The 25,817-nt window shown below is 42.6% G+C and overlaps 1 protein-coding gene across 2 annotated transcripts in view; it reads right to left on the bottom strand.

Annotated features, from left to right (window-relative positions):
• Positions 1–66: 66 nt before the first annotated feature.
• The window catches only part of syne1b (spectrin repeat containing, nuclear envelope 1b), a 73,673-nt gene continuing 47,922 nt past the window's right edge, over positions 67–25,817 (bottom strand). For both annotated transcript variants that reach the window (XM_073483418.1, XM_073483419.1), the window contains 51 exons: positions 25,498–25,674; positions 24,341–24,532; positions 23,998–24,129; positions 23,675–23,775; positions 23,088–23,241; positions 22,869–22,997; positions 22,620–22,775; positions 22,230–22,439; positions 21,864–21,965; positions 21,637–21,756; positions 20,754–20,954; positions 20,479–20,652; positions 19,908–20,039; positions 19,527–19,723; positions 19,190–19,322; positions 18,503–18,685; positions 18,181–18,330; positions 17,345–17,521; positions 17,090–17,245; positions 16,840–16,995; positions 16,534–16,704; positions 16,233–16,366; positions 15,873–16,077; positions 15,588–15,770; positions 15,346–15,492; positions 15,103–15,257; positions 14,708–14,855; positions 14,526–14,620; positions 14,155–14,389; positions 13,545–13,739; positions 13,153–13,278; positions 12,761–12,916; positions 11,824–11,982; positions 11,217–11,383; positions 10,915–11,077; positions 10,509–10,696; positions 10,270–10,420; positions 9,995–10,177; positions 9,692–9,829; positions 8,886–9,077; positions 8,434–8,761; positions 7,501–7,569; positions 6,677–6,804; positions 6,417–6,543; positions 6,092–6,303; positions 5,768–5,968; positions 5,548–5,676; positions 5,237–5,449; positions 4,129–4,221; positions 3,153–3,211; positions 67–1,136 (listed from right to left, as the gene is read on the bottom strand). In XM_073483418.1, coding sequence (XP_073339519.1) covers positions 896–1,136; positions 3,153–3,211; positions 4,129–4,221; positions 5,237–5,449; positions 5,548–5,676; positions 5,768–5,968; positions 6,092–6,303; positions 6,417–6,543; positions 6,677–6,804; positions 7,501–7,569; positions 8,434–8,761; positions 8,886–9,077; positions 9,692–9,829; positions 9,995–10,177; positions 10,270–10,420; positions 10,509–10,696; positions 10,915–11,077; positions 11,217–11,383; positions 11,824–11,982; positions 12,761–12,916; positions 13,153–13,278; positions 13,545–13,739; positions 14,155–14,389; positions 14,526–14,620; positions 14,708–14,855; positions 15,103–15,257; positions 15,346–15,492; positions 15,588–15,770; positions 15,873–16,077; positions 16,233–16,366; positions 16,534–16,704; positions 16,840–16,995; positions 17,090–17,245; positions 17,345–17,521; positions 18,181–18,330; positions 18,503–18,685; positions 19,190–19,322; positions 19,527–19,723; positions 19,908–20,039; positions 20,479–20,652; positions 20,754–20,954; positions 21,637–21,756; positions 21,864–21,965; positions 22,230–22,439; positions 22,620–22,775; positions 22,869–22,997; positions 23,088–23,241; positions 23,675–23,775; positions 23,998–24,129; positions 24,341–24,532; positions 25,498–25,674 — 8,223 coding nt within the window. In that variant the 3' untranslated portion in view covers positions 67–895. The remainder of the gene's footprint in view (positions 1,137–3,152; positions 3,212–4,128; positions 4,222–5,236; positions 5,450–5,547; positions 5,677–5,767; positions 5,969–6,091; positions 6,304–6,416; positions 6,544–6,676; positions 6,805–7,500; positions 7,570–8,433; positions 8,762–8,885; positions 9,078–9,691; positions 9,830–9,994; positions 10,178–10,269; positions 10,421–10,508; positions 10,697–10,914; positions 11,078–11,216; positions 11,384–11,823; positions 11,983–12,760; positions 12,917–13,152; positions 13,279–13,544; positions 13,740–14,154; positions 14,390–14,525; positions 14,621–14,707; positions 14,856–15,102; positions 15,258–15,345; positions 15,493–15,587; positions 15,771–15,872; positions 16,078–16,232; positions 16,367–16,533; positions 16,705–16,839; positions 16,996–17,089; positions 17,246–17,344; positions 17,522–18,180; positions 18,331–18,502; positions 18,686–19,189; positions 19,323–19,526; positions 19,724–19,907; positions 20,040–20,478; positions 20,653–20,753; positions 20,955–21,636; positions 21,757–21,863; positions 21,966–22,229; positions 22,440–22,619; positions 22,776–22,868; positions 22,998–23,087; positions 23,242–23,674; positions 23,776–23,997; positions 24,130–24,340; positions 24,533–25,497; positions 25,675–25,817) is intronic.

The following is a 25,817-nucleotide window of genomic DNA, read 5'->3' as shown; positions in this document are numbered from 1 at the left end:
GTATGAAGTGATCTATCAAACACAAATGTAAAATCACATGAAAAAGGAAATAAAAAGACAAATATAGAAATTAGGATTTGGCATTCATTGTTTTTGATAGTCGCATATACATACATTTTTCATCTTAATTTCTTTACCATTATATACACATGTTACATAATCTCGGACTGTTATACATTTGATACTGAACTGACAGTCATACAAAATATACAATAGTTCTATATGTCATATGTCTCCATCATAAAGTCGTATCTCATGTTTTGTTTAAAAAATAAAACAGCAAAATGTACAAAGACCATGGATGATTTATGTTAAAGGTTAAACTCTTGAATTGTGTCCGACTCTGATATTAAAACACACGACTTGGCTTAAATGAGTCTTACATGAATCATGATGTAATTCAAGTTAAAAATGTTTTGCACAGACACAATGAAGGATGTCAGTAAGTAAAAGCAATGATCAGAACGGCATGCCAAAATACGGGTAAAAAAATAAATGCAATGTCAGATATATTAATGTTTTTGTTTGCTTACAAATTTTTTTTTTTTTTGTTACAAGCAATTTCACAGGCTAAATTTCAGCATTTAACTTTGGTGCTATCCACTGACAGATCTCCTCAGAGAAATACAACATGTATATTAAGCCACTGAGTTGATCTTCAGTTCATTCGTCCAGCAAAGTCCACTGTGGGCAGAAACCGTTTCTTCCGCTTTGTTGCACCAAGGACGCTCCGTTATCGACACAGCATTACACAGAGTAACATAGTGAAATGCTTGTTCCTATGTGCTACACACAAAGATATTAACTGTAGATGGCAGCTGTTTTTTTTTGCAGTACAGATGGATGAAGATCAGTTTCTGTGATGCAAGAATACTGAAATGCTCTGACAGTCGGCCTACACAGGAGGTGGTCCGTTAGTGTAGCTGAGCATCGGGTAGAAGGAATGAGCGAAGTTGTTGGACTGGGAGCAGTAGTCCTCCTCAGACATTGGCAGCAGGAAGGCAAGGACCACTAACAGGAGCAGGAAGAACTGGAGAGGCAGCGCGACCCAGAGGACGCGCCGCAGGAACGAAGACCTTTGACCCGACGCCATTTCTGCATCAGAAGGGAAGGAAGCGGATCCAGCGCCGCGAGACCTGCTCACACACACATTCACAACGCAGCACAGGCTGACGTTTAGTTACTCACATCGATCACTGAGAACACACACAGTCCTGCTCTCTGTTGCATCATCTGAATCCCTAATTGCATTATAATTGCAACTGTAAACGTGCTACATTTAGTTTCTTTGCTGTTCACAAAAATAACCCACAAATTAAATTAGTCTAACTCAATAAACAAACTTCCCTTGAACTGTTATGAAATCTGATACTGTTATCTTTTGACACTTTGATCTTGACGACCAGTTTTCAATCCAAATAAGATCTCAGTTCAGTGACAGGGGAACTGCATGACTGTGCTTGACCTGAAGCACCATGCTGAAGGACAATCACCAACACAAAGCAATGTTGGGACAGTGTTTCACATCGTGATCTACATGCTGACTGAGACTGGGTGGATCGACACAGTTACAAAGACGGTCACAAAACAGTTTTCAAGGCATACATACTGTACAAACCTGCACCAACAAATACATTTAAGATGTAAGCTTGCATTCTTTGCAGAGGATGTTAGGATAAAAGACAAAAGGCATGCTGCAAGTGTCAGCTGAATAGTCAGATATTTTTTAAAAGGACTCTTTGAAAGTTTGTGTCCTGTTGAAAAATGCAAAGCATGCCGAGGCAAGAAGAGCGTAGCAATTAGGAACGGCCTCTTTGAGTTTATGTTAAGCTAAAGCTAAGTTAAGGGAATAGTCTGTGAAATATGTTAAAGCGACAGTTCACCCCAAAATCAAAAATACATTTCCTCTTACCTGTAGTGCTATTTATCCATCTAGATTGTTTTGGTGTGAGTTGCTGAGTTTTGGAGACGTCTGTCTTCTCTCAAATATAAAGTAACAAGATGGAGTGTTAAAAAAATACGGACGATATCTCCAAAACTGAGAAACTCACAAGAGAAAAAATTTAGATGTCTAAATAGCACTAAAGGTAGGAGGAAAAATATGTGTTTTTGATTTGGGGATGAACTGTTCCTTTAATTTGCTTTCTTTCTGAGATTTAGATGAGATTGATACCACTCTGACAGCCTGTGTGTTAAATATGAAGCTAGAGCTAGGTGGCAGTTAACCTAGTTTAACATTAGGGCTTTAAAAAAGAAAACACATTTTTCCTAAATACAATTAATTTAACTGCATCGTTTATAGTCACCATCACCCTCGGTAATAACTGTCTTCTTTTGGCCTCAAACGTTACAAACTATGGTCCGCTAAATGATATTATTATAAAGAAGCTTTCTTAAACCCACCTACTGTGAAGTCTTTGAATTAGGAGGAAAAAGGTCTACAGTACTCTCTTGATGTATTTCATTAAAGTGACTCCAGGAATGGACATTGGTGATGTACAGTGTATCTACACTCTGGTTGCCCTGTGCTGTCACCAAATGTGCCCCCTTACCCCTTAAAGAAATGGAGACCTGAGAGGCAAGACTCACAGATGACAGACTGAGGGGGGAGGAGATGGTGGATAGTCGGTGAGATAGCAACAGCAGAAGAAGAATAATGTGACACACGATAGAGAAAGAGAGCGAGAGAGAAAGAGAAACTGCAGCCTTTGCATTGTTCATTGCAGACAATTACTGGCTCGGCAATTTGAGAGAAAGGGTGTGTAGTGCTCGGTGTTAGATAAAGAGAAGTACTTGTGTGGAAACGGAAGAAATGCCCTCTGGTTAGCGATATTAAGCAGCCGAGGACACTGGCGGAGAAGAGGCCTTGCACCATTCCTTGTGAAACTCTTTTATCAAGGATGTGTGGGGCTGCATCTCACCTCATCGCCTAGCCTACACAGAGCGTCTAGACGTACAGAAGATGATGGAATTCACTATCATGAGCTGCTAATCTGGCACTAGTGTTAAAAACTGGAATTGTTTTATTCTTTCAAACACAGCTGTTGTTAAAGGGGGAGGATTAGAAAGCATGAATCGGCCTCCAAGAAGTGCATCATGGGCTGATGAGTTCCATTATCTTCTGGGTGTGCTAGAAACCAACAGAAAGGTACCTGTGGTGTGGACTGCTCACAGAGGGTCCAGGCTGTGACAGACTACATTTGCCCCGTTGCTGTTTGCAATGAACAGGGGGAGGGGGGGTAAAAGAAAGAAAGTGTGTTTAAGTCCAGGCAAATCAAGACAAAGCTACCGATGAAAAGAAATCCCAAAATGAAAGAAGAGCAGCGACAAAATCATACGTGAAGGCGATAGATTTTGTAACCCCTGATAACAAGGATTTCTGGCTTTTCAAAGTTTCAAACGACTACTTTGAAGTGCTTCGGCTTGTGACTGCAAATAGGAAGCTACAATGTGATGCATGAATACCACATTTAATAACATACACATAATATAAGCAGCGACATGCTTATTTGGACTGATATTTAGATCAATAACGAATCAATAAAATAATTATTTCTCATTCTAAAAGCCTACAATATAAAACAAATACGACGTCATGCTTTCTAAGTCATAAAATCACATTTTCTACACTTCTTTTAGCAGGTTATGATCGCCAGTATTGCTAAGAATAACACTATAGGGATCAAACTAGAGTGAGAAGATATTAGAGGAAAGTCTAGAGGGAGAAAAGATTTGTAGGACAGAAGTTTTTTAGAGTGGAAATGCTGGAAGAGAACTGAAAAATTCATCCGAGAAAAAGAAGGGGGAAATATAAAAGTTAAAAAAGAAAGAAAAAAAAAAGGAAAAGGATTCCCTAGTCTCTGGCAGGGCTCGCTCTGGGAATAACATGCGAGAAGAGAAAAAGGTTGGAAAACAGTTCAGAGTGTTCAGAGTCCAGAGGGAGGGAGTGTAAAGCAGGTTGTGGAGGTAAAGAAAGGTGTGACTGTGAGGAGAGGTCTTGGGATGACAGGGGTGAGTATGGCCTTCAACGGGGGGCATTTGGGGCACAAGTTACTCTATGCGTTCAGAGGGGTCACCGAACACCTGGCTTCTCATAGAGCAGCATGTACAGGGAGGTGTATACGTTACCGATCGTCGCCGGCTCGGTGTGCTCCTTCCTGATACAGGACTGAGGGAACCGGACGTGTCCAGCTCATCGGCAGACGACCAAGACGAAAGATCCTGACAGAGGAAACGTTTACACAGAAGAGAGAGATGGTAAGAGACTGTGACAGGTAAATAGCAGCCCCTCGACAAAAGTTGTCTATTTCACAGTTAATATCAAAACTGTTATATGACCTTTTTAGACATCTACTTAGTGAAGAAATATAACGGTACTTGTACTATACTTGAGTATTTCCATTTTCGGCTCCTTTATACTTCCACTCCGCTGCAACACTATGGAGAAATTGGCTGTGATCCCACCCTCTCACTTAAGTTACATAGTGCAGAAACAAGTGATAGGGGGCAGGAGTGGCTGTGACTGAGACACCATTCACCCTATTACAAGATACTGTACCATCCAAATGATTTTGAAGCTGTTATTTTAAGGTAAAAGAGTTACAAAATGTTGCTTTAAGTTATTTACTCTGCAGATTGCAAGCTGCTCAGTGCCACCGCAGGCGCTAGTAGTTTTACAACACTGAATCTACTTTAGGAACCAAGGTCAAACTCATGTAAATCCACAAAAACATGACTTTGTAGCTTCTAATACTGCTTCCAAGCGCAGTGAAACATGAAGCTGTGACTACTGTGCTGGAGAATAACACAGACAAAGAATCCACTTAATTTAAACAAAGCAAGAATCCCTTGAAGGATTAGGGCTTTAGCATTTACTGTTAACAACAGTACTTTCATTCAACCATAAGACAAGAGGTCGATTCAATTACATCTCTTGTCTCGTTGTGCAACATGCTATTCATTTTGACTAATCAAAAATATTGTAAAAATAAGTTGCTGTAATTCTGTTAGCCCTCATTTGCTGAGACAAATACATCCGTTCTGAGAACAGTTCTGTTGTTCTGTGCCTGTAAATCTTCAATGCTGGGAAAAAAGCTCATAGTTTGACGTAAATGCTGACCTCTAACGTTCTGAGGGAACCATTTATTGTATTTATTAAAATTAAATAAAATCTCTAAAACAAATATCAGCGCTGCACAGATAACAAAGCACAGATCTCTAGTGAGTCAAGATCTACCTGCTGACTGCTTGTGATGTCCAGAATCTTGGCCAGCTCTCTGAGGTCTCGGGTCACTTCCTTTAGCAGCAGCTTGAGGCGGTTCCCAATTACATGAACCTTCTCCTTGGCCTCCAGGCAGTCGCTGCCCTGAGAGTTGACCAGCAACTGCAGGGACATGTCCTGGAGCGAGGCCACTTTGAGCTGGGAGTCTAGCAGCTCCTGCCGGATTTGCTGTGGGGATTGTGAATTTGAGACGTGAATTCTAAAACTTAAAACTAAGAACCAATCATAGGCCTACTTATATTTATATATTAGTTACAGTTTTGTACCGTGAGTGTTTTATGATGCTCGTGGAGAGTGTCACTGTCCTGGATGGGGTCAATGGGAACCACCTCGTTCCTCCGGCGGTCGATGTTTTCCAACCAGAGCAGCAGACCATGGCTCATCTCATGGAAGTCCTGTTAATCAGATGTAGAGCAGGAAAGTAGAAATGTAACTGTATGCACAATTACAACTCTATAAAACCATCGTAGATTGACTGGCACCTACTTGACATTGCATGAGAGCCTCCTGTAATGAAGACCTCCACTCCTCCAGTGAGCTGCCCAGTTTGTCCCAGTGGTTGTTCATGTCTTTCAGTTTGGCCTGTAGCTCTCGGGACTCCTCTGTGTCCGTCTGCACAAACTCAGCGCTGCACAGGTTGATGGACAGCACGATGGCCTTGCGCTTGTCATACGCCTTCTGCAGCTCCTGTGGACAAAGATTTACATTTCACAGTTAATGAATGCAGTCATCCAGAACGCGGTACAAGAGTTGTCACAAAGAGAAGAAATTAAAAATAGAAAACAAAAAAAATAAATACAAAAAAAATACCTTGAGCTTTTTGATGCGCTGCTCAATCGTCTGGATGTCCGTGCTGAGGTCCAGCCTCCGCTGCTGCTCCAGCTCCTCCTCCGTCTCTCCCAGCCAAGTCCAAACTTTGTTCAGGTCAGAGTTCAGCTGCTGCCACTGCTGCTGGTTCTGCTTTGTGCGCATCTCTTTGCTGAGGTCCTGAGCTTGCAGGAGCTCCCAACGCTCAATCACTCCTAGATTGCAGAGTGTAAGAGAAAAAGCTGAATACGCCATTTCATATACAATAAATCAACCTCATGGTATTGTCTGATATATGCATGCAGGACAGGTTGTGGTGTAACATTACCTGACGTCTGGGACTCAGAGCTACTGGGATCTGCCAGTCCAGACACTGTGTCTTCATCCTCCTTCAGCTCACAGCCCATCCTCTTCACTGTGTCAATACTGCCGCGACACTCTCCCAGCAGCCGCATCTACAGAATGAATTTATTCAGGTTATATAACGTAATCCAGGATAGGACGAAACATTTTAACCCGATTACAAAGATTTTTAAAGATATAATCATGTAAAAATCAAGTGTTTTTCTCAGAGTTGTCATAACATACATATCCCATGTATGAGGTGTCCAGTTCTGTGCTTAAGGGTGTGCGACTGCGGCTGCTGTCCAGTTGTTGCAGGTGGAAGCGGCTGGCATCCAGAGGGTGAACATGTGAGTCTGACGAGGCAACCTCCCCTGTAGACATGACATCAACTTGTCAACTTTGCAGATTATGATCAAATATTTGATCATAATGATTATTGAAGAGATGAGGCCCCGTTCAGACAGAGACGTGGAGAGCAAAAAGTGATGAAAAAGTATAATTTTTCCCACCTCACACACTTAAAAAAACAGCCTTGTCGCAGAGCTCTCCTGTCCTGCTTGCATTAGGAGTCACATCTATCATTTGAAATCCAGATTTGAAACATGATGTGTCTCTGTCTGAACTGAGCCCATGAAACGTCTACTTAAAACAAATCTGCAATCCCTTCACCAAGAAGTTCAGACTTGTTCACTGTGACAATAAAACAACATGCTTTTCTGAAACATAAAATGCACATGAAAAAAATCCATAGAGGTTAGCTACACAGCACACTGCAAACAAAAGTAAGAAAGCCAGTTAGAAAAGAAGGGTTAGGCTGAATTCCATTTCAGTTCTGGTGAATTAGACACCAAAGCAGAACCAGTGTTGAAGAAATCAAAATGGAATTGACCCTATCCCCCAGTGTTAGAAAGTGCTGCCGTCTGTTACAGTGTGCGCCCAAGGTGAGGAAATCAACACAAATCAAAGTCAAAGCTGGTGAATAGGCTACAAGTGTGCTATCACTCAGAGTGCAGCTGTTAATCTGGCCCCCGAACACTTGTGGCATGCTGGGGTCTGCTGTTGCCTACCAGTGGAGGACCTCAGTGTTTGTTCTGTAAGTTTAACAAAGGCCTCAGGGCTCTCTGGAATCACTACATCTGGAAGAAACATTATACAGTAGACACATTCAGCAGCGGGCATTTCACTCGTTGACTCCATGAACTGATTAAGCTGGCATTCATCTGCTGTTTGATGCAGCAACAGATGGAGTTTCCCACACACAGAGAAAATACACTGTATTAACAACAGAGGTCAACTGATTGACTGATTGATTGGCTCCATACACAAAATCAAGGTTATGTTATTGTGCACATGAGATAATTCATGATTTCCTGTTCTATTCTCATGTGTCGTATTTTACTTTCCACTGTCTGTCTTTGCGTTTCTTCCCGTCTTTTTTGATTGCCCTACTACTGTTGTTCCACCTGTGTCTTATTAGGCTTCTCTCCCTTGTGTATTTACATCTGTGTCTTTCCCTCAATCTTTGTCATTTTGATTATTGTCGTCCTCACGTCAGTCCTCGCCAGCCTTTTGTTTCATTTTGGATTTTGAATTTATGGACTTTTGATCTCTTTGTTCTTTACCTTCCTGTCTCTGTGTGTCTTGCTTTTGGGTCCCTTTCTGATATCCAAAACAATAAGTCGTTAAAGTAAGTCCTAAAATATTATCCTGCTACACATTTGCAGTCATTTTTTCTAACAATTATTGTGAAGTAAGAAAAGAAAACCAGTGAAACTGCTTACAACTTGAAGACTTGTGCAACCTGTGAAAAGGGGTGGTAACATGATACTGCATCAGGGGTCACGAGTCAAAAAGGATGGAAAGTATCTGATTAAAGGATGCTCTCCCTTCTTGCTTCTATGTTTTCTACATCTCAGAAATAGCAACCATACCTGATACAATGTCATTCTTATCTTATAATTATACTTGAAGCAGAAGGGTGTGTGTGTTTGATAACCTACCTGACAAGGCTGAAGCAGGCCGCTGGAGGAAGTCTCCCTCCTCATTCTGCTGCTCTCTCAGGGCCCTGCTGGCGCTCTCCAGCCCGCGGCTCAGGTCGTAGTCATGATCCCACTCCAGGGGGATGGAGTCCACGCTGGCTGGGGTGTCTCTGCCTGAGCGCTCGGTCCGGAGCTGGGCCGCCAGGGAGGCTGAGCGTCCAGAGGAGGGTAGAGGTGACAGGAAGCCGTCTCCTAAACGCTCGTTCCATGGTAGACTGGACAGATCGCCAGGCTCGTCCAGCTCCAGCTCACGGTCAGAGAATGACACCTCGGTATCATCGTCTGCGAGCTGAAGAAAAAGTTTATGACATTGATAGTTTATACTGAGGATGTGAGTGACAAAAGATGACACAATTTAGTGCCTTCAGATCATAAATAATAGAGGAATAAGATAAAAGGTTCTCAGGTCTTACAGGAAGTCGAATGAGCTTTTTGTAGTAGCGCTCCACTCGACCAAACACTTCCTGACAGTAGCGCTGCAGCTCCTCCAGCTCCTCCTCGATGACAGCAGCATCCATAGGCTCGCTCTTCTCTATCAGCGCCTCTCCCTGGTGGAAGATGTGCTCGATCTTGGCTGTAGTGAGGGAGATTTCCTGCTGGAATGACTGTGGGAACAGATAAACAAGTCCTCATTCATTACATTTTTAATGCTAAACACAAAGCTTCTTTCACAATTTCAAAATGCATGACCTTTTCTAGATGATCATTTCTTGATTTCATTAAACAATTTACATTCAGTTAACTTGTATGAGAATCATCTTGCAATATTACTTCAACGTCAGTCTGGCTGCTCTTCACGAAATCAAATAAAGGAGGTAACAGGGATGTTAAACCTTCAAAAATGTGTAGATAATTAAAGTACAATATATTTTTCCACATACTGAGTTCAACACATCAATTTATCAATACATATTTCGGCTTTCTACACCATAGTAAGAATACAAGTAAGAATAAGAGATTGTCATGTTTGAAATTAATCAGAAGTAAACCTTTTATTGTTCACTTACTCAGTCTGCTATGGTAATAAAAAAATCTTGTGTGTGTGAAGACAATCTCAAGTGACAAAATGTTCAAAAAGTCTGAAGCTACAATAAATCTAAAAATATAAACACACAAATAGTCGATATCAAGTAAAGAGATCAGTTATGAGGGTCTGTGTGGGTCTAAAATATTGTGACAATACTGTGGGGTTGTTGTGTCCACTCTTAGTCAAACGTACCCTGAGTTGTTTGATCTTGGCCTGAATGTCACACTCAGAGAAGTGCTCGATGTTGGTCAGCTGCAGGTCCATCTCTGTCAGCCACACCAAGATGCCGTCTCTGGCCGTCTCAAACTCCTCTCTCTGACTAATAAAGTGCTGCGTATTTGAAACAGAGTTGCTGCTGTTAGAATGATGTCTGTGACAACATTGATTTAACATTCAGTCAAACAGGCAGAACACACAGATGCTATCATCCTACATAAGAGTGAGAAGAAAATTCAGAATTGCATGAATAAAATACCATGAATGTAATGGACATACCTTAAGCCTGCGGAGGATTGATGCCACCCTCTTCTGCAGGTTGTCCCATCGCTGATTGGCATCATGAGCCATCTCCCTCAGACGACAGGAAGAGTCAGTGCGGTTTTCTCTGGCCAGGCGGCGGTATTGCTTGTTGATTAGCTCCAGCTGTGTGAGGCTTTCATGGACTTGCCTCTGGAAGGCCTACAGAAACACAGAATTTCATTAAAATGATGATAATCAACAGTGCAGTCCTTTTGAGTCAAGAAAAATGACACAGAGTTCTTTTGCAATACCTCAAATTTCTTAAGTTCCTCCTTGGCTACAGTGTACAGGACACCAGAGGAGTTGGGCAGAGCAGCAGTCTTTTCTGAAGTGGCCAGCCACTCCTCAAATCGTGCAAAATCGTCTAGGAATTTCTGCCATAAGCGCCACGTCTCCTCAATCCTAACAGAGGGAATATGAGTGAAAATGTAGTTTTTTTATATCCATCCGGCTTCCATGCATACAATTCTGTTTTCATCTGACATCTTACTTGAGTCTCCTCTCCATAGACAAGGCACAGATGCTCCTCCAGCGGCGGTCAAGGCTCCGAGTTGCCTGCTGGATGGAGTCGCACTCTGCATCGGTGGCACAGGCGTCACAGTCGTGCAGAAGCACCTCACACAGGTTCAGTACAGATGCCACTCCTGTGCTGTGCTTCTCTATGTCACGCTGAAGCTCCTGAGTGGTGGGAGAAGACAAACAGGGAGTGGGTGTGTATGAGTTTGTGTAATAATAAAGTGATACACAGGGAGGGACAGAAAGAGAAAGGGAAATAATAACAACGACTTTTTGATTATGGCCTTTCCACATATAGAAAGTAAAAAAGGATGCAGATTAAGAGTGAATTGCTCCAATAATAAATAAAATGTATAATGTAGCACTGTACACTATACTACCTGCTGCAGATCGAGCTTCCTCTGAATCTCCTGGAAGTCACATGAGTCGTAGGCGATGGGTTTGGACAGCTCGGTCTCGATGTGGGCCAACCAAGAGCGAAGGCTGCTCATGTTCTTATCCAGCTGTTGCACGGCCACCAGAGTCTCTCTCAACTTCTTCACTCTATGAACATAAGTCATAAAATTCTGTCAATACAATGTAATGCAAGAAACTCAAGCAAAACTGGAAAAAGTCAAGTGTTGTTGTTTGTGTTATTTTGCATGTGCTGGAACAAAGTACAGGACTTAGTATGTCTTATCACCTGGCTCCGATGAGATCGAGGAGGTGCTGCCAGCGGTCGCTGACTTTGTTGAGTTTTTGTTCGATTTCAGCTGCCTTGCTCTTGTGACTGGCTCTGGCCAGGCGCTCTCCCAGCTGGTGCAGGTGCAGCTTGTTTTCCTCAGCCACAGTGATCTCCTCCTGGTAGTCCTGAGACACAATGCAAAGCAATCAAAAGTTTGAATACTGTACCTAAAGGAAGAAAATGTTGTTATGTGTAATGTTATTTGATTTTGCCACGGTTAGCTGGTGTATGAAATGAAAATAAAAAAAAGTAGCCATGAATTTGTCGGACTGGTTTTGTGACCAATGGAAAGGCAAAAAAAAAAGAAAAAGCTAATTGAAACAGCTACAGCACAATCAGGTTATACAAAAATACATCTACTTCCTCAGTAGCAACATATCCCCCTCCCAAATTCTCACCCAATCAATCTCAGCAGCAGAGTGTGACTTTAACTGAGGCGACGTATAAAGAGAATGAATGAACGGTGCATCACTGGCTGCAGTGCACCCGAAAGTTTGAAAATGGCATAAAGAAAATAATGAAGAAAATCAGATATCAACAAGTCAGATTTCTCTTTTCCGTTTACCTTGCGAAGCTTCTCGATCATCTCCTCGATGCTGATGTCTCCGTTTTGGGACACCTTACTCTCCATGTTGGTGAGCCACTCGCAGAGCTCCTTGTACTTTTCGTTGAAGACGGTCCACTCGTTCAGCTTCTCACTCACCTGCTGCCTGCGCAGCGACAGCTGCAGAGCAGTGACAATATTTATATTCAGTTAAATGCATCACTGTTCACACTGCATGAGTGAATGTTTAACATCAGTAGAGTTATGTCAAAGTCTGAAAAGGAAGCAGAGATCAGAGAGATCACTGCACCATGACTGATTAATTTGCATCAAGCAGCAAGTGCATGTTTCTGTGTGTTTCCTGTCTGCATGTTTAATCTGCTCTAAACAGGATGCAACCCTGAAAAAAAATGTGACCTTGAGGTTTCCTTGCACGCTAAAGCAACGGCTGTAGAAGTTCCTTTTTAAACTCTATAGTGAAATGCCATTATGAGTTATATTTAAGGAATCTGAGGAACAGTGCACACTGTGTTCATAAGTTACAGGTATTTTTTTTAGAACTGTGAAAGTCAATGTGAGAAAAAAACAAAGAGGAAATGCTTTTGTTTGAACAATTGTTGTTATATTATGTAATGAAAGTCTCAACACTCTCCTGAATGAATCCAACATTCAGTTGTATTCAACACTCATCATTCATGCAAATATTCTCTAGCATTCTTGTAAGCTGTATTTGACATTGGCTAACTGACACATCCAGACCAAACTGTAACAGTCAGATGATTTTGTTGACACCAGCACCACCGTTTGGTATCTCAAGGAACTGCAGAGACAAGACCAGTGTATCAGACAGTGACACCTACGAGTGCCACTAGTAACAGCAACTGATCAGATTCACAGTATACAGAACATTCAGTTAATCAGCAGCTATGCACAAGCACTGTATACTAGTGCGCTGTACCTGGTGGCAGATTTCATCCCACTGTCGATGCAGCAGCTCGATTCGCTCCTGCAGGACGGACAGGTCCTCAGCACTGATGTAGCAGGACAGGGACTCTCGCAGCACAGTCAGATGGGCCAGATCCCCGGTCCAGCCATCAAATGTATTCTCCAGGTCCTGAAACAAAAGTAATGTTGTTAAAATATTCATGCATTAATCTTGTGTACACCTATTGACCTGAACAACAATGTCAACACATTTCTTAAAGTAAACAGATGGGGTAATTTATTAAACTCCACTAATTCTATAGTTTTTAAGTCAAGGTCCCCAAAGCAATGTTGAATTTCAGCTCTAAAGTTTCCTTTGCACTTAATTAATTTCCACTTAATGAAATTATGAAAAAGGTCTGTCACCTTGCAGCGCATCTGCTCAGCTTGCAGGTCCTCGTGATGATCAGGAAGAGGCTGGGAGAGCTGCCGTTTGAAGGCTCGAAGTTTTTCCAGCGATCCACCGATTCCTCTCTCACACCTCTCCCAGTCCTGTACATGACAAAAACAATGGTTGCAGCTGCATCAATGATATAAACAACAAAATAATAGTTAATTTTTATTTCTCTATTGTGACTTTTCTGGTATTCCATAAATCAAAAAGTACAAACTGGTTGTGCCTCTTGGTCTAAATTTTGAAATAAAAAAAAGAAAAGCATTCAACTTGCACCTTCAAAGCAAAAGCATTTACAGTATCCTTTTAATGTCCCCTGAGGTTCCCTGCACTCCACAAGCTGCTGGCAATTCGCCTGGTTTACCTTTAACAAGGTGGCAAGCTCCTTCTTCTGTTCGTCCAGGCAGATGCTGGCATACTTCCAGCGCTCCTGGATCTCAGTAAGCTCTGCCTGCAGGGCCACCTCGGCCCGGGTATCAGCTGACAGGAGCAGTTGTCTGCCAGCCTCCACTGTCAGGATGTAGCTGCCCTGCTGACGCTGCAGCACCTTTTCCTTCAGCTGAGCCAGAAAGCATAATCACTCAGATAAAATCATTCTTAATTATCAAGCTACAGACCTGTTAGTCTCCTGCCAAAACAACGTATGTAAATCTGTTCTTAAAAAATCTGTTTTTAAAGACCCTTTTGCACCTGACCTGCGTCATTCTCTGCTGTAGCTGTTTTACTTTGTTCTCCGAGTCATTTTTTTCTCTCTTCATTGATCTAGCTTTTGATTTTTTTGCTAGGATCCACCGCATTTGTTTTAATCATTCTGACAAAAATCCATTAGTACTAAAACATTAATCAATTTGGGAGAATATATGCCTGTTCTGGAGAGATCTGTGTGTCCACTAAACACAAAATGTGCGTCTCTCTGTCCAGCACCATCTTAATAAATCTGAGCTGTGTACTCTGAAAGCTTTTACATTATGTACCTGGACAGCGTCCAGCATGGAGCGGGCTTGTTGCAGAGGCACTGTAGTCCCTGCCTGAAGGGCTTCTGCAGGGTGGGAGACCTCCACCAGCCACCTGCGCAGCTTCTCCACCATTTCTCTGTAGCGCTGCCACTGGCGAATCAGACCGTCGATGATGCCCCGCCTCTGCTGAGCACGCCGCACTACGCCCTGCCACTGGTTACTCAGGAGTGCCAACTTCAGGTTGAACTCGTCTCTGCATGAGGGAGAAGCGATGTCATTTTCAAGGATGAGTTTTTAGTCAACAAAGACCAATGGATTTACTAGTGTAGTAATGTGTATATACTTTATAAGATATTAAATAGTGTAATGAGGTTAGAAACAGTGTTTACCTGTCGTCCACCTGACCTTGCTCCAACATCCTCTGTCCATCACTGATAATAGAGTGGAGGATCTGCTGACGACTAAACATCTCGGCTTGGAATAACTGGAAGACAACAAATTGATGATTAATGATTAAATTAAATACAAAAGGAAGCTGTTGTAGGGTCTTTTGTTTTGAAGGGACTCTAACCTCATGAGCCTTTTGCTGCTCCATCAAACTCTGGTAGTTCCCAGAAATTTCCACTGCCAGGTTCTCCTCTGTTTGGACCAAGAACTCCATCCACGTTTCACACTTCTCCAGGAAGGTCTGCTGCTGCAGCAGGAAGGACTGGAGTTTGCTGTAGGGAACCAAAAAGCCAGTGAGCAAATAAAATCTGTGCCAACTGTTCTGATAATAATAATAAACATCTGTGCAGTTTTTGATACTATTTGTGCCTGTTCATCATTAATCTGTTCTCAGATGAAAGACTCTGCAGAATCTCATTTTTTATTTTTAGAAATGGATACTCAGCACTTTTAAATCCGTTTGGGAAAGGTGTGCACATTTTTTGTTTTGCCCTGTACCATATATTTTATGAGTCATACCTGAATCTCTCTGTGGTCTGAGCTGAGGCTGTTGACCAGCTCCTGTTGAGGTTCTGCATGCGCTTGATCTCCGAATCATTGAGAGGGAGCCGGTAACCAAGCTCATTAAGTCGCTCCAGTTCAGGAGCCATACTGCTGAACTTCAGCATGAGCCTCTGTAGGAGTACAAGAGGAAAATGTTACAAATCTCAATTTCAGGACAACCACTAAAATGGATTATCTTATCTTAACTATCTTAAAAACCTTGAGCTCCTCCATGCGGTCTTGGATGACCATCAGATCTGTGGAGCCGTTGGGATCTTGCACCTTCAGAGCCTCCTCAGCTTCAACTATCCAGCAGCCCAGGGAATCCAGCTGATCATTAAAGGTTTCATAGTCTTGAACTCCAGTCTGGTGTGGAAGAGAAATGTCAATAAGTGTAAAATTAATTTTAACAGGCTGGACAACTAGGAGTCAAATGTATTTATCAAGAATCGTTTCTCTACCTGCAGAGTGGTGAGCTGTCTGGTAAGCGCTTGTTCCACAGCAAAAAGCCGTTGGGTGAGAGAGAGGTGATCTGACTGGATGGCAGAAGCTGCTGATGTGTCCACCTGCTGTTTCAGCTGATCTCCCAGTTCATGGAGAACCTGCAGGGAGGCCTGCACTGGAGCTTGGGACCGGAGCACATCCTGAGACAAAGCAACCATAACATTAAAAAAAATCTGCTGAACTCTACTGAACAGAAATGCTGAGCATTTAGACGTAAAAATTACAGCTGTGGCTTCACTCACGCTGCATTCTTGGATCCAGTCGGACACCTCTTCGTCAGCGATGTCCTTGCTGCAGGCGAGTTTGAGGAGCTGGTCTGCTTTTTCCTCCTGCAGCTGGATGCTGCGGCAGCTCTGCTCATAAAGCTCTTTGTAGCGCTGCCACAGCTGCAGCAGGGCTTTGCTGCTTCTCAGACGCTCCGCAATCTCCTCGAGTAAGCCAGCCCATCTGAGTGCAAATACGACATGGGTTAATATAAATTAAGAGATATTGAAAAGAATAATAGAAAATGGCTGCACATCAGACAGGTGTCTTGCCTCGACACCTCGGCTAAAGTTTTCCCAATAATACATTATATATCTATTACAGTTAATAGAGATCACCTTGCATTGACATCCTTCAGGGCGTTGTTGAGAGAATCTGAGACTGACGGGTGACACTCCCTCAGCAGTTGGTGGGTCACGGCTCCAAACTTCCTCAGACTGCTCTCCTGTTTCTCCAGTTCCTCTTGCAAATCCTTCACAGATGACAAAAAAGCACAGAGCTTAATTCAGCAGCAAGATAAACAGTGTATAAGACTACATTAAGAAATATTCCCCTGGTAAAAACTATACATATCAACTTCATCACAACAAGAATTTTAGAAACACATACTAACGCAATCGCCTCTTTGTCCTGACATACCTGCAGACTTTGCACCTGCAGCTGAACAGCCTCCAGGGAGCCGGTGAGGAGGCGGAAACGGGATACAGAGTACCTTCCCTCCATCAGGTAGCCATTGATCTCCTCTGAAGCCTTCTTGTATAGACTCCACTGATCCTGCACTGACTTCAGGCTGATCTTTAGTTGCCCGATCTGTTCAAGGTGGAGTAAAAACACACAGTTCAGACATTCTGTAAATTTTAAAGACAACGCTAGAACAGAGCAGATTAGATGGGTGTAACCGAAATAGCACATAAAACCGAGTGGAAAGTAAACAGGGGAGCTTACCAAGTGGTCCAGGTTAGCCCAGGTGTGATTGACACCCTGGAGCGTCTCCATGACGATAGCACAGGCCTCATCGGTCTTGTTCTGGACGAGGGCACAGCCCTGCTCCTCCACCCTCTCTAGTTCTTTCTCTTTTTCTTTCACTAACTCCTCCATTTCCTAAAAGTTTTTACATGATATTAAAACATAGACCCAGAAAAGTGTGACCATCTCTTTTTGATAAATCAGTGTTGTCACAGTAAGAGCAGCATACCTGGCAGTCTTTGAGAGCATTCTGCACAGATGTCAGATCCTCTATTCGATGTTTTCTCTTTAATCGTTCTTCTTGAGTTCCCATCCAGGACTTCAGGGCCTGAACGCTGCTCTCATACTCCAACCACATCTCCAGAAGGCTCTCCAGGAATTGGATCTGCACATGATTTATACAAATTAAACTGTGACATCCTGTTTTTGCACTTTTAAGCGACTCCAGTAGTCACAGTTTCATTGACAGTATCAGTGGCCTCACCCTCTCATTGATGCGGCCTTGTAGGATCTGCCAGCGTCGATTCATGGCTCCCAGTCTCTCAGCAAAGTCTGTCTTATCGCTGCGCTTGCTCTCCACATCCTGACCGCTGATCTGCAGCACTGACTGGTTGACAAAGTCCACAGTCAGCTGCTTACAGCTTAAATCTACTCTGAAGCCCTGAGAAGGAAAGAGCAGTAGATTTACTATTAAAATGGCAGTCACAGATTCATAGTTAGACTCATGGACTACATCAACATAATAATCATTTAATATGAATTATTGTTTGGATATCTATATATCATGATATGACATCAGTGTTGTCTTTTCCTGGTTTTAAAGGCTGCATTACAGTAAAGTGATGTAATTTTCTGAACTTATGAAACTCTTCTTCTTGTTCTAATACTTTCTAATAGTTTTTTAACACTTAGTCATTACATCTACATTACTGATGATTATTTATCATAACTATAATTTCAATCACCAGTAGTCATCTCTACAATATTGTCGCAATATCGATATCAAGGTATTAGGTCAAAAATGTTGTGATATGTATTTTGGCGCCCAGTTCTAGCATTTTGAAGAGATTGTAAAATATCGAGATATGTATTTATGTATCCCGATATAGCCTGAAAATATCACAATATTATTGTAAGACCATATCGCCCAGCCCAACTAAGCGTCCTTACAGATATACTCAAAAATGCAAGACAAAAGAATGTGTTTAAACATCTAAATTAAAAATTTGCAAACCCTAAAAAATATAACTGTCATATATTGTTCTTCTATCAACAATTCACTTTGTAAACAAAGTCAAACATGCCATGAAAGTCCACTACCTTGTACTTTTGCAGGTAGTCTTGAATCACATTTGATCCCACTGCACTCTTGAGGTTTTCTTCATCCTCCTCGATGACATTCTCCATCAATGATATCCAGTTAAACAGCTCAGAAATGGCATGACGGGAGGCCAGCTTCTCCATTTGGATCTGGACACACATTACACCCATTGGATCAGCTTATTACACATTCAGGAAGCTCCCAGTTTGAGGGCAGCCCGGTGTGAAAACTTGTGTATAGGAGTGAAGCAGCAGAAAGAGGGGTAATCCTATTTGCCCCGGAGCAGCTAAGCCTGTTCAGTCGGGATGCATGTGACGATACCTGATGCAGCTTCTCCTGGACCACTGGGATGCGTGTGAGCAGCTCAGTCCACTGGGAGTCGATGCGTGCCAAGTCGGTCCGCAGCGCCACAGTGTCCACTTTCTTCAGACGCAGCAACTGGTTGCCCTCGGTTACCACTGAGCTCTTCAGGCTGGACTTGCCTTCGACTTCCTTTGAAAACTCCTGAGATGGACAGTGACAAGAATCATCAGCTGTGTTTTATGATCATACTACACATGAGACATAACACTGCGCAATTTGAATGAATAATTATACATTTTTCAAAATTGGTATTATTTTACAGAAAAGTGACTTACTATCTTCTACACCAACATATGTTTTAAAAATATGAATACTGTCCATTAGGGCTGCAACTAACAATTATTTTCATTTCATCAATCTGCCAATTATTGTCTCAATTAATCAATTAGTGGTTTGGTCTATAAAATGTCAGAAAATGGAGAAAAATGTCAGTCAGTGTTCCAAAAGCCCAAGAGGACGTCATCAAATGTCTTGTTTTGTCCACAAAAGAACAAGAAAGAAACGACAGATGTAGATTATTTCAACAAAGGAAAACAGTTTTAAGCAACCTGTCTTTTTACCCAAGCCCTACTGGCGAACAGCCCAAATCTCTATAGAGCTGAAAAAAAACAAGAGAAAAGAAAAATAAATAATTTGTGTCCTCACAAGGAAAGCAGAGAGGTGGTCTCTGACAGTCTCCAGCTCCTGTGGGACTAAAACCGCCTGCGTATTCCAAAACTCCAGACGCTCCAGAGCCGACTGCAGCCACTGGCTGAGCTCTACACACTCCCTCTGATACCTGCAGGACAACCGCAATTCATTCATGAGTTCAGAAATCACAGGTGCAATCTATTTGCTTATGAATCTTAATCCTTCATTTGGTCAAACTGAGATCTGTGCAGTTACTAAATATTGCTAAGCTCTCCACGTTAAAGACCCTTACTAAAGGAAATGGTTTTCAGTCATATGCTGTGTTTTGAATGCCTGTGCATGTGTTTCTGACCTGGTCCAGTGTTTCAGGATGGCCTCCAGGCGCTGCAGTTCCTTGTTGACCTTGCTGGTGTTGTTGAGCCAGTGTTCCCCCAGCAGTGCGAGCTGGTTCTCCAGAGCAGGACAGCACACCGACAGCAAGAGGTGTTTGCCCTCATCCAGCACCTGGTATAACTTGTGCTGGTGTTCTGTCAGTCTCCCCTTTAGACCCTTTACAGAGAGTGGAAGAGGACAACAAAATCTGAGAAAAGTGATACTGTAGCTGGAGTCGAATCCATCAGAAGGTTTGACAAGTAGTGGGCATATGTGCTGGCCTTTGAATGTCCTTTCCTTATTCCTTTTCCTATTTTGGATCATTATACATCCTAAAATCTGCATTGATGTCTTTTTGTACCTGATACAATGAGATTCTGTCCATGAGCCTTTCTTCAGTCTCCTCCACCAGGCCAACAGTGGGGATACTTCCTTCAACTGCCTCCAATTGGCGGTTCAGACTCTGGTAATCCTGCACCAAGCGGCACCAAGTCTGATGAAAAAAGAAAAAAGAATTTGTAGAACATTTCCTACCTTTCTTTTTAATAGAGGCTTTGCAGTGAATACTAGTGTGCCCACTTTTTTTGTGCAGAAAGGTAAGCAGGTAAACAGAAAAAAATATTTGTTTTGTTTGTGTGTTTAGCTTTGCAATACCCTGAATATAAACTAAGCTTCTTTAGCTTTAGTTGTCAAGTAGAAGTAACTTCAGGTTTTGTCCAAATCAAAAAATATTGACTCCTTTAAAGGTAGAAACATAGTCTATTAACAGTTAATTCATTTTCCCACCATTTAGAATTAAAAAAAAGTCTTTTGGATGAACATCACATAATGTAAGTGATTCAAATAAAGACATTTTCAGATGTCCAGTGACTGTATCAGTATGGTTTCATTAGAAAAATAATAGTTAACACAAATACTATTTCCTCTCTCACCTCCAGGATACACTCCAGCTCCACTCCTTTACTGTGAGCCTGTTTGAGGACGCTCTGAGCCTCAGCCAGCGTCTCCTCCAGGGCCTGACTCTCTTTAGGAAGCATCAGACCACTAATTTTTCTGAAGTACGTTTCTGTTAGGATCATATGGGACTCCAGACCCTGGAAGAACTCCTGGAAAACACAACCAGACACACAATCGGATAACTGAGCCAATTTTTTTCACAATATTGCTTCAGCCTTTCCAGCTTTACAGAGCTCAAAGAGGACCAAACCTTATGTTTGTCCAGGTGATTCTGGACCTCATCCACAGAGCTGGCAATGATCCTCTGATCGGCAGCCATCTTGTCTTTAGCCGTGTCCACCAGGTCAGTCAGGTCCTGCAGAGCTCGCTCGTACTGCTCCTTCAGAGCCATGTTCTGGTTCAGCCCGGTGCGCCGGGAGCCCACCGTCATCACCAGCTCCTCATAGGAATCCTGAAAACACACAGGAAGAACATTGTGTTTTTTACTTTGGTTTGCTTAAATTACTCCAACAATTTCATGTTGTGTATTGTTTTTGACAAATTGCCAAAGAGTACTAGAACTACTACAAATAAATAAATAATGTGGTATATACAAGGTCCCCGTTAGGTGTAATAATGCCATGTAATGGCAAGTGTACAACATAAAAATGCAGCAACGATAACTCATTTTCCTTCACCTCTACCACACGTCATCAGAGTCACATGACTGCAAACAACGTATTGCTATCATTGCGGTATGGCCTGGCTCAGGTTAAACCCTTCGCAAAACATGAGGAAATTCATACAAGATTGAATGCCATAGAGTTTTCTTTTATTTTCGCTTGCTGTTCAAGATTATTGGCAACTTGTGCAGTAAAAAAATCGGTTAAGTTGCATACAGTTGTACATTTCAGGTATAATAAATTCCGTGGTATCTGACCGGTGGATAGATTTGCATCCTGCTACTCAATTCAGCATCTTTAGGCTGTATTTGGAGGTATTTCTGATACTGGTATCGTATGGGAACAACCCTACTTGTATTAACTTTTTCACAAGAACATTTAAGTTGAAAACAAGTAACACCTACACTTAACAGTTTTGCTACATGGTTTTCAGACTAAGCAGATTCTAGTGAGAGCAGTCAGTGAAGTTACCTGGAGCTTTAGTATTTTGTTAGTTGATATCTGATCCGCCTGCAGTGTTGCTCCTCTGCTTTTGAGCTCTGTAATCCTCTGTTCAAAGTCTTTCAGGCTCTCTTCTGCACTGGCAATAACCTGAGAGAAAAGACAGTGCTAATGAACAACATTCACAATCATTTTTTGTTCTCTATAAGCATTGTTGGATGTGTGTGCATGCATGCCTATGCCAAAGTGTGCACTACCTCCAGTTGTTTTGAGGCTGGTCTGTCCATGGCTCCAGCTAAGGCCTGCAGGATCTGGCACTTGGTCTCAATGAAAGCAGTTTGGAGAAGTTGCAACTCAGTCTGTATTAGAAAAAAGATCATTTGTAGAACATTTATATTAAGGTATGTGGGTTTATGATATATGGATACAGAAATGTTCATGTTGTGTGTTGTGCAACTGTGATTAAGATCAATAAAAAACAAACATTATTTAACATAAAAGGAGGAAAGATTTCCTGAATCTGACTATACAAGTCAGTGTTAACTTAATTTTTTTTACAGAGGACATTCATCAAGAAAGATAAAATAAAAAAAGGTACTTGAAATGCAAAATATCAAGCAAACCTGGTAGGCTGTGAGCTCATGTGCTCTGGTCCTCATGTTGTCACAGCGTTGCCCCAGAGCACAACCTAGAGCACCTAATCTTTCTTTCAGGCAGTCGAGGTTGTCCTCTAGCAGCGCTCGGTCCTCTTGTCTCAACACTGAAGACCCGGCTAGCAGAGCCTGGCTGAGCTTCACGTCCTCTGTGACACGCCTCACATCGTTCTCTAAGGTCTGGAGGAGAGTTCAGGATAGTTCGTACAGATTTATATAGCTCTCAAATAAAAAATGACAAGATTATATCCTGAGTGTATTATCTTATTATTAGCTTCAGCTGACAGACCAAGCTCTGTGATTTGCTGTTTAAACCTTCTGCAATGATTAAAGAAATTGCACAAATAGGCCTGATTGTACCTCTTGCTCTTGTAGCTGCGTCTCTGCATTTTCAGCCAGCAACACTGAGCCAGAGAAGACGTTGTTCTCCACACCATCCAGCCAGGAGGAGGTGGATGACACAGCTGCGTAGAGCTGCTGTTCCATCTGCGGCACCTGTGTTTCACCACCGCCGGGCTGTGGACACACAAGAGTGTTGCAAATTTCCTTTGACAAATGTTGTAAAGTAATGAACTCAAATGTGCATGAATGTTACAGAAATAGTAAAACCTGAGTGGTCATGTCCTCTATTGTTTGTCTGAAGCTGTCATACAGAGTCTTCAGGGAGGATTTGTCAGCCTTTGTTTCTCCTTTGAACAGTGATCCAGCTGTTGTGACACGAGAAGCTCTTGAGTATACCTGCAAAAAAACAAAGACAAAAAACAGAAAGTCAACAACAGTCCCCGGTTTTATCAACACACTTTACTCACAATACAATAAGGTTCGTACCGGCTGTTTGTGGTCCTGCTCCAGGGTTTTCTGCAGGAGCTGCAGTTTAGTTTTGAGCTCCAGTCTCAGGCTCTCCCATCTCTGCCTCATCTGCTCTTGAGCAGCCTGAGATTCCCTCTCAACCAAAGCTGCTGGTGAAAATGGCTCCGTTGTACTACACAGTGACAGAAACACGAATCAGTTAGTGTTTCATTTATAATGAACCTGCTAACATTGACATTTTTCCTGTGTGTCTCCTGTATTTCAATTTCAATCTCCCATTTTTTTTTCTTCTTCTGGGAAATTCCCATAATTTGCATGGCACTCAAACTATATTATCATTATGGCACGACCAGATTGTCCCTGAATCACACAATCTACACAATAGAAACAATTTTAACCCATCTGTCACCACAATCTGCCAACCCGCAACCTGTTTCAAGGGTTTTAGCTGTTGACAAAGTGTCAGAGCACGACACAATGAAAAAGCCTCCTGTATTTTGAAACCTAAATGACCGCAGGTAAGATTTATAATCTGCCACAGGAAACCTTAACTTAACATTTTATTATTTGATTTGAGTTCTATCTCTTTATATGTGGTTTAATACCTGACACTGATGGGCGAGGCCTGCTGGATGAGGATCTCCTCTCCTCTGCTTGCAACCGACTGGAGCAACTTTTTCTGTTCGGCCAGCTGCTCCTCCAGTTCCTGAAAAGCAAACATGTCAGACAGTTAGATTGAACTTTGTATGATATAAGTAAAGTAAGTAAAAATGTTACTTCCAAATGCAAATGTGCTGCAATATGTGAAAGCAAAAAAAATGAACAACAAATAATTTCAGAAAGGATATTTCAGTTTTATTATCAGTAACCATTGCATTGTAATGAAGACTGAGTACTAAAACGAGGAAAAAAAAAAGTGAAAATATACCCTTTGTCTCTGTAGACTGTCCTGGTGTTGTTGGGATCGTGTGGTCCGGGCCTGAGCCAGCCAGTCCTGCACACTGGGACTCTGAGAGAGGCTTGAGTCTGATTCACTGTCCTCCTGCTCCTGCAGAGAGCCCTAAAAAAAGCAGACACTGTATCAGAAAACATTCAATGAAACACACTTCAGCAAGGGAGTGGGACTGTGCTTAGCGAGAAAATGCGTACGTGATGTTGAAAAATGTTTCTGTCTATATAGTTAGTACCCACAGTGTAGACCCAACATCATGTGGTATTTTAAAAAAGCTCATCATTACATATATCAGCATTCAAAGCATGTAGCCCCTCACCTGGATGTTAGTCTGCTTGTCTTGTAGCATCCTCTGCAGCTCCAGCAGGCCGCCCTTCAACGTGCGTAACTTTCTTGCCAATTGCTCGGCTTCCTGTCTCGTCTCTGTCCGGCCCTCGAGCAGCAGGTTGTCACTGTGCATGGACAGCTCTGACAGGGCCGTCACCTTCTCTTCGATCTCCAGCAGCATGTTCTGCAGTAGCAGGAGGAGAGAGGCCATCTCAAACATGGTGACAGCGACAGACCCTCCAGACAATCAGGGGGCCAGGCCCGTGCTGAACCCCCTACGCCTGCAGCTTTTCCAAGCCACAGGACAGGGAGCGCTCTCCCTTTGCTGTCATCCTTGGCCAACCTTTCCCGCCTCGCCTCCTGTGCAACATATAACCACTAATCCTCCATGCTCCACGCTCTGCAGCATACGTGCTCACGCTTAAATTCAAAAGTAATTCTCCTGTGCAGAACAACATTCTCAGTCCAGACTGGTTACCGCTGCATATCAGTGAGTGCTGTTCCCATGTTTGAAGAAGCATTTGTCCACCATTGGCATTGCCACGACTCTGCGGTCAGCTTCAGCAGGTTATTCTGAGGCTGAGAGTCACTGTCCGTCCCTCCCTCCTGCCTTACCCTCGCCGTGCTCTAGGATTCCCCTACTTGGATATCCGAGCAGCTTTGTCACCAACACCAATCCCAGCAGCGGGATCTATTAATCGTCTGAAAGCCACAACCCCTGACTACTCCGCCCTATGCTGCTAACAGGCCCCTCTCACACAGAGCCATCTGCATAATCTGCTTAAGACTAGTGCTACAGTCGCTTAGGAGCCCAGCCTCCTGAATGCCCCTCTAACTCCTCTAATGCTCTTGTTTACCAACTGAAAGGTTCCTGCCCCCCTGGGATGATCCACATGTGATAAAGGAAACAAAATATTGAATATTAAGACGGATGTAAATAATCCACTGGCGAATTTGCATTAATGTCCTGATCAGGGACAATGGCTGAACAGCTAGAAAACACTACTCCAGGACACATTCCTCACAACTTGCTATGACATATGTTAGATGTAACCTCATGTACATAACTTCATTCATAGTCTTAAGTAATAACTGTAATTAACACGTTTGCATGCATTGTTCTGAATGGACAGCAGGGGGAGCTCTTACCTGACATTCGGTCAGCTGATCCTCCATATCTGTCTCCTCCAGAGGGCTCGGTTCAAGGATGAAGGTTACAGCGCCGCGCATTCTGATCAACCACTGGTCCAGTTCATCTGCCTGGTTGTGATAGAGCTGTATGGCCTGTTCCTGAAGCTGACCCTCCAAACGGTCACTCACACGCTCCTGGGACAGAACACAGCACATTTATGAATTAAGTAATACAGTAATAAAATTGTACTATTTATTTGTCTTATTATTTTAACTGTGGTTGCTATTGCCTATTGTTGTTGGCTGTTTAAAGTGTATTTGTATTGGGGACCTGATTA

The sequence above is a fragment of the Pagrus major genome, chromosome 16 (assembly GCF_040436345.1).
Source record: "Pagrus major chromosome 16, Pma_NU_1.0".
Taxonomy (NCBI): Eukaryota; Metazoa; Chordata; class Actinopteri; order Spariformes; family Sparidae; genus Pagrus; species Pagrus major.
The sequence above is the reverse complement of the archived record's forward strand: the minus strand, read 5'-3'. Positions and strand labels throughout refer to the sequence as shown.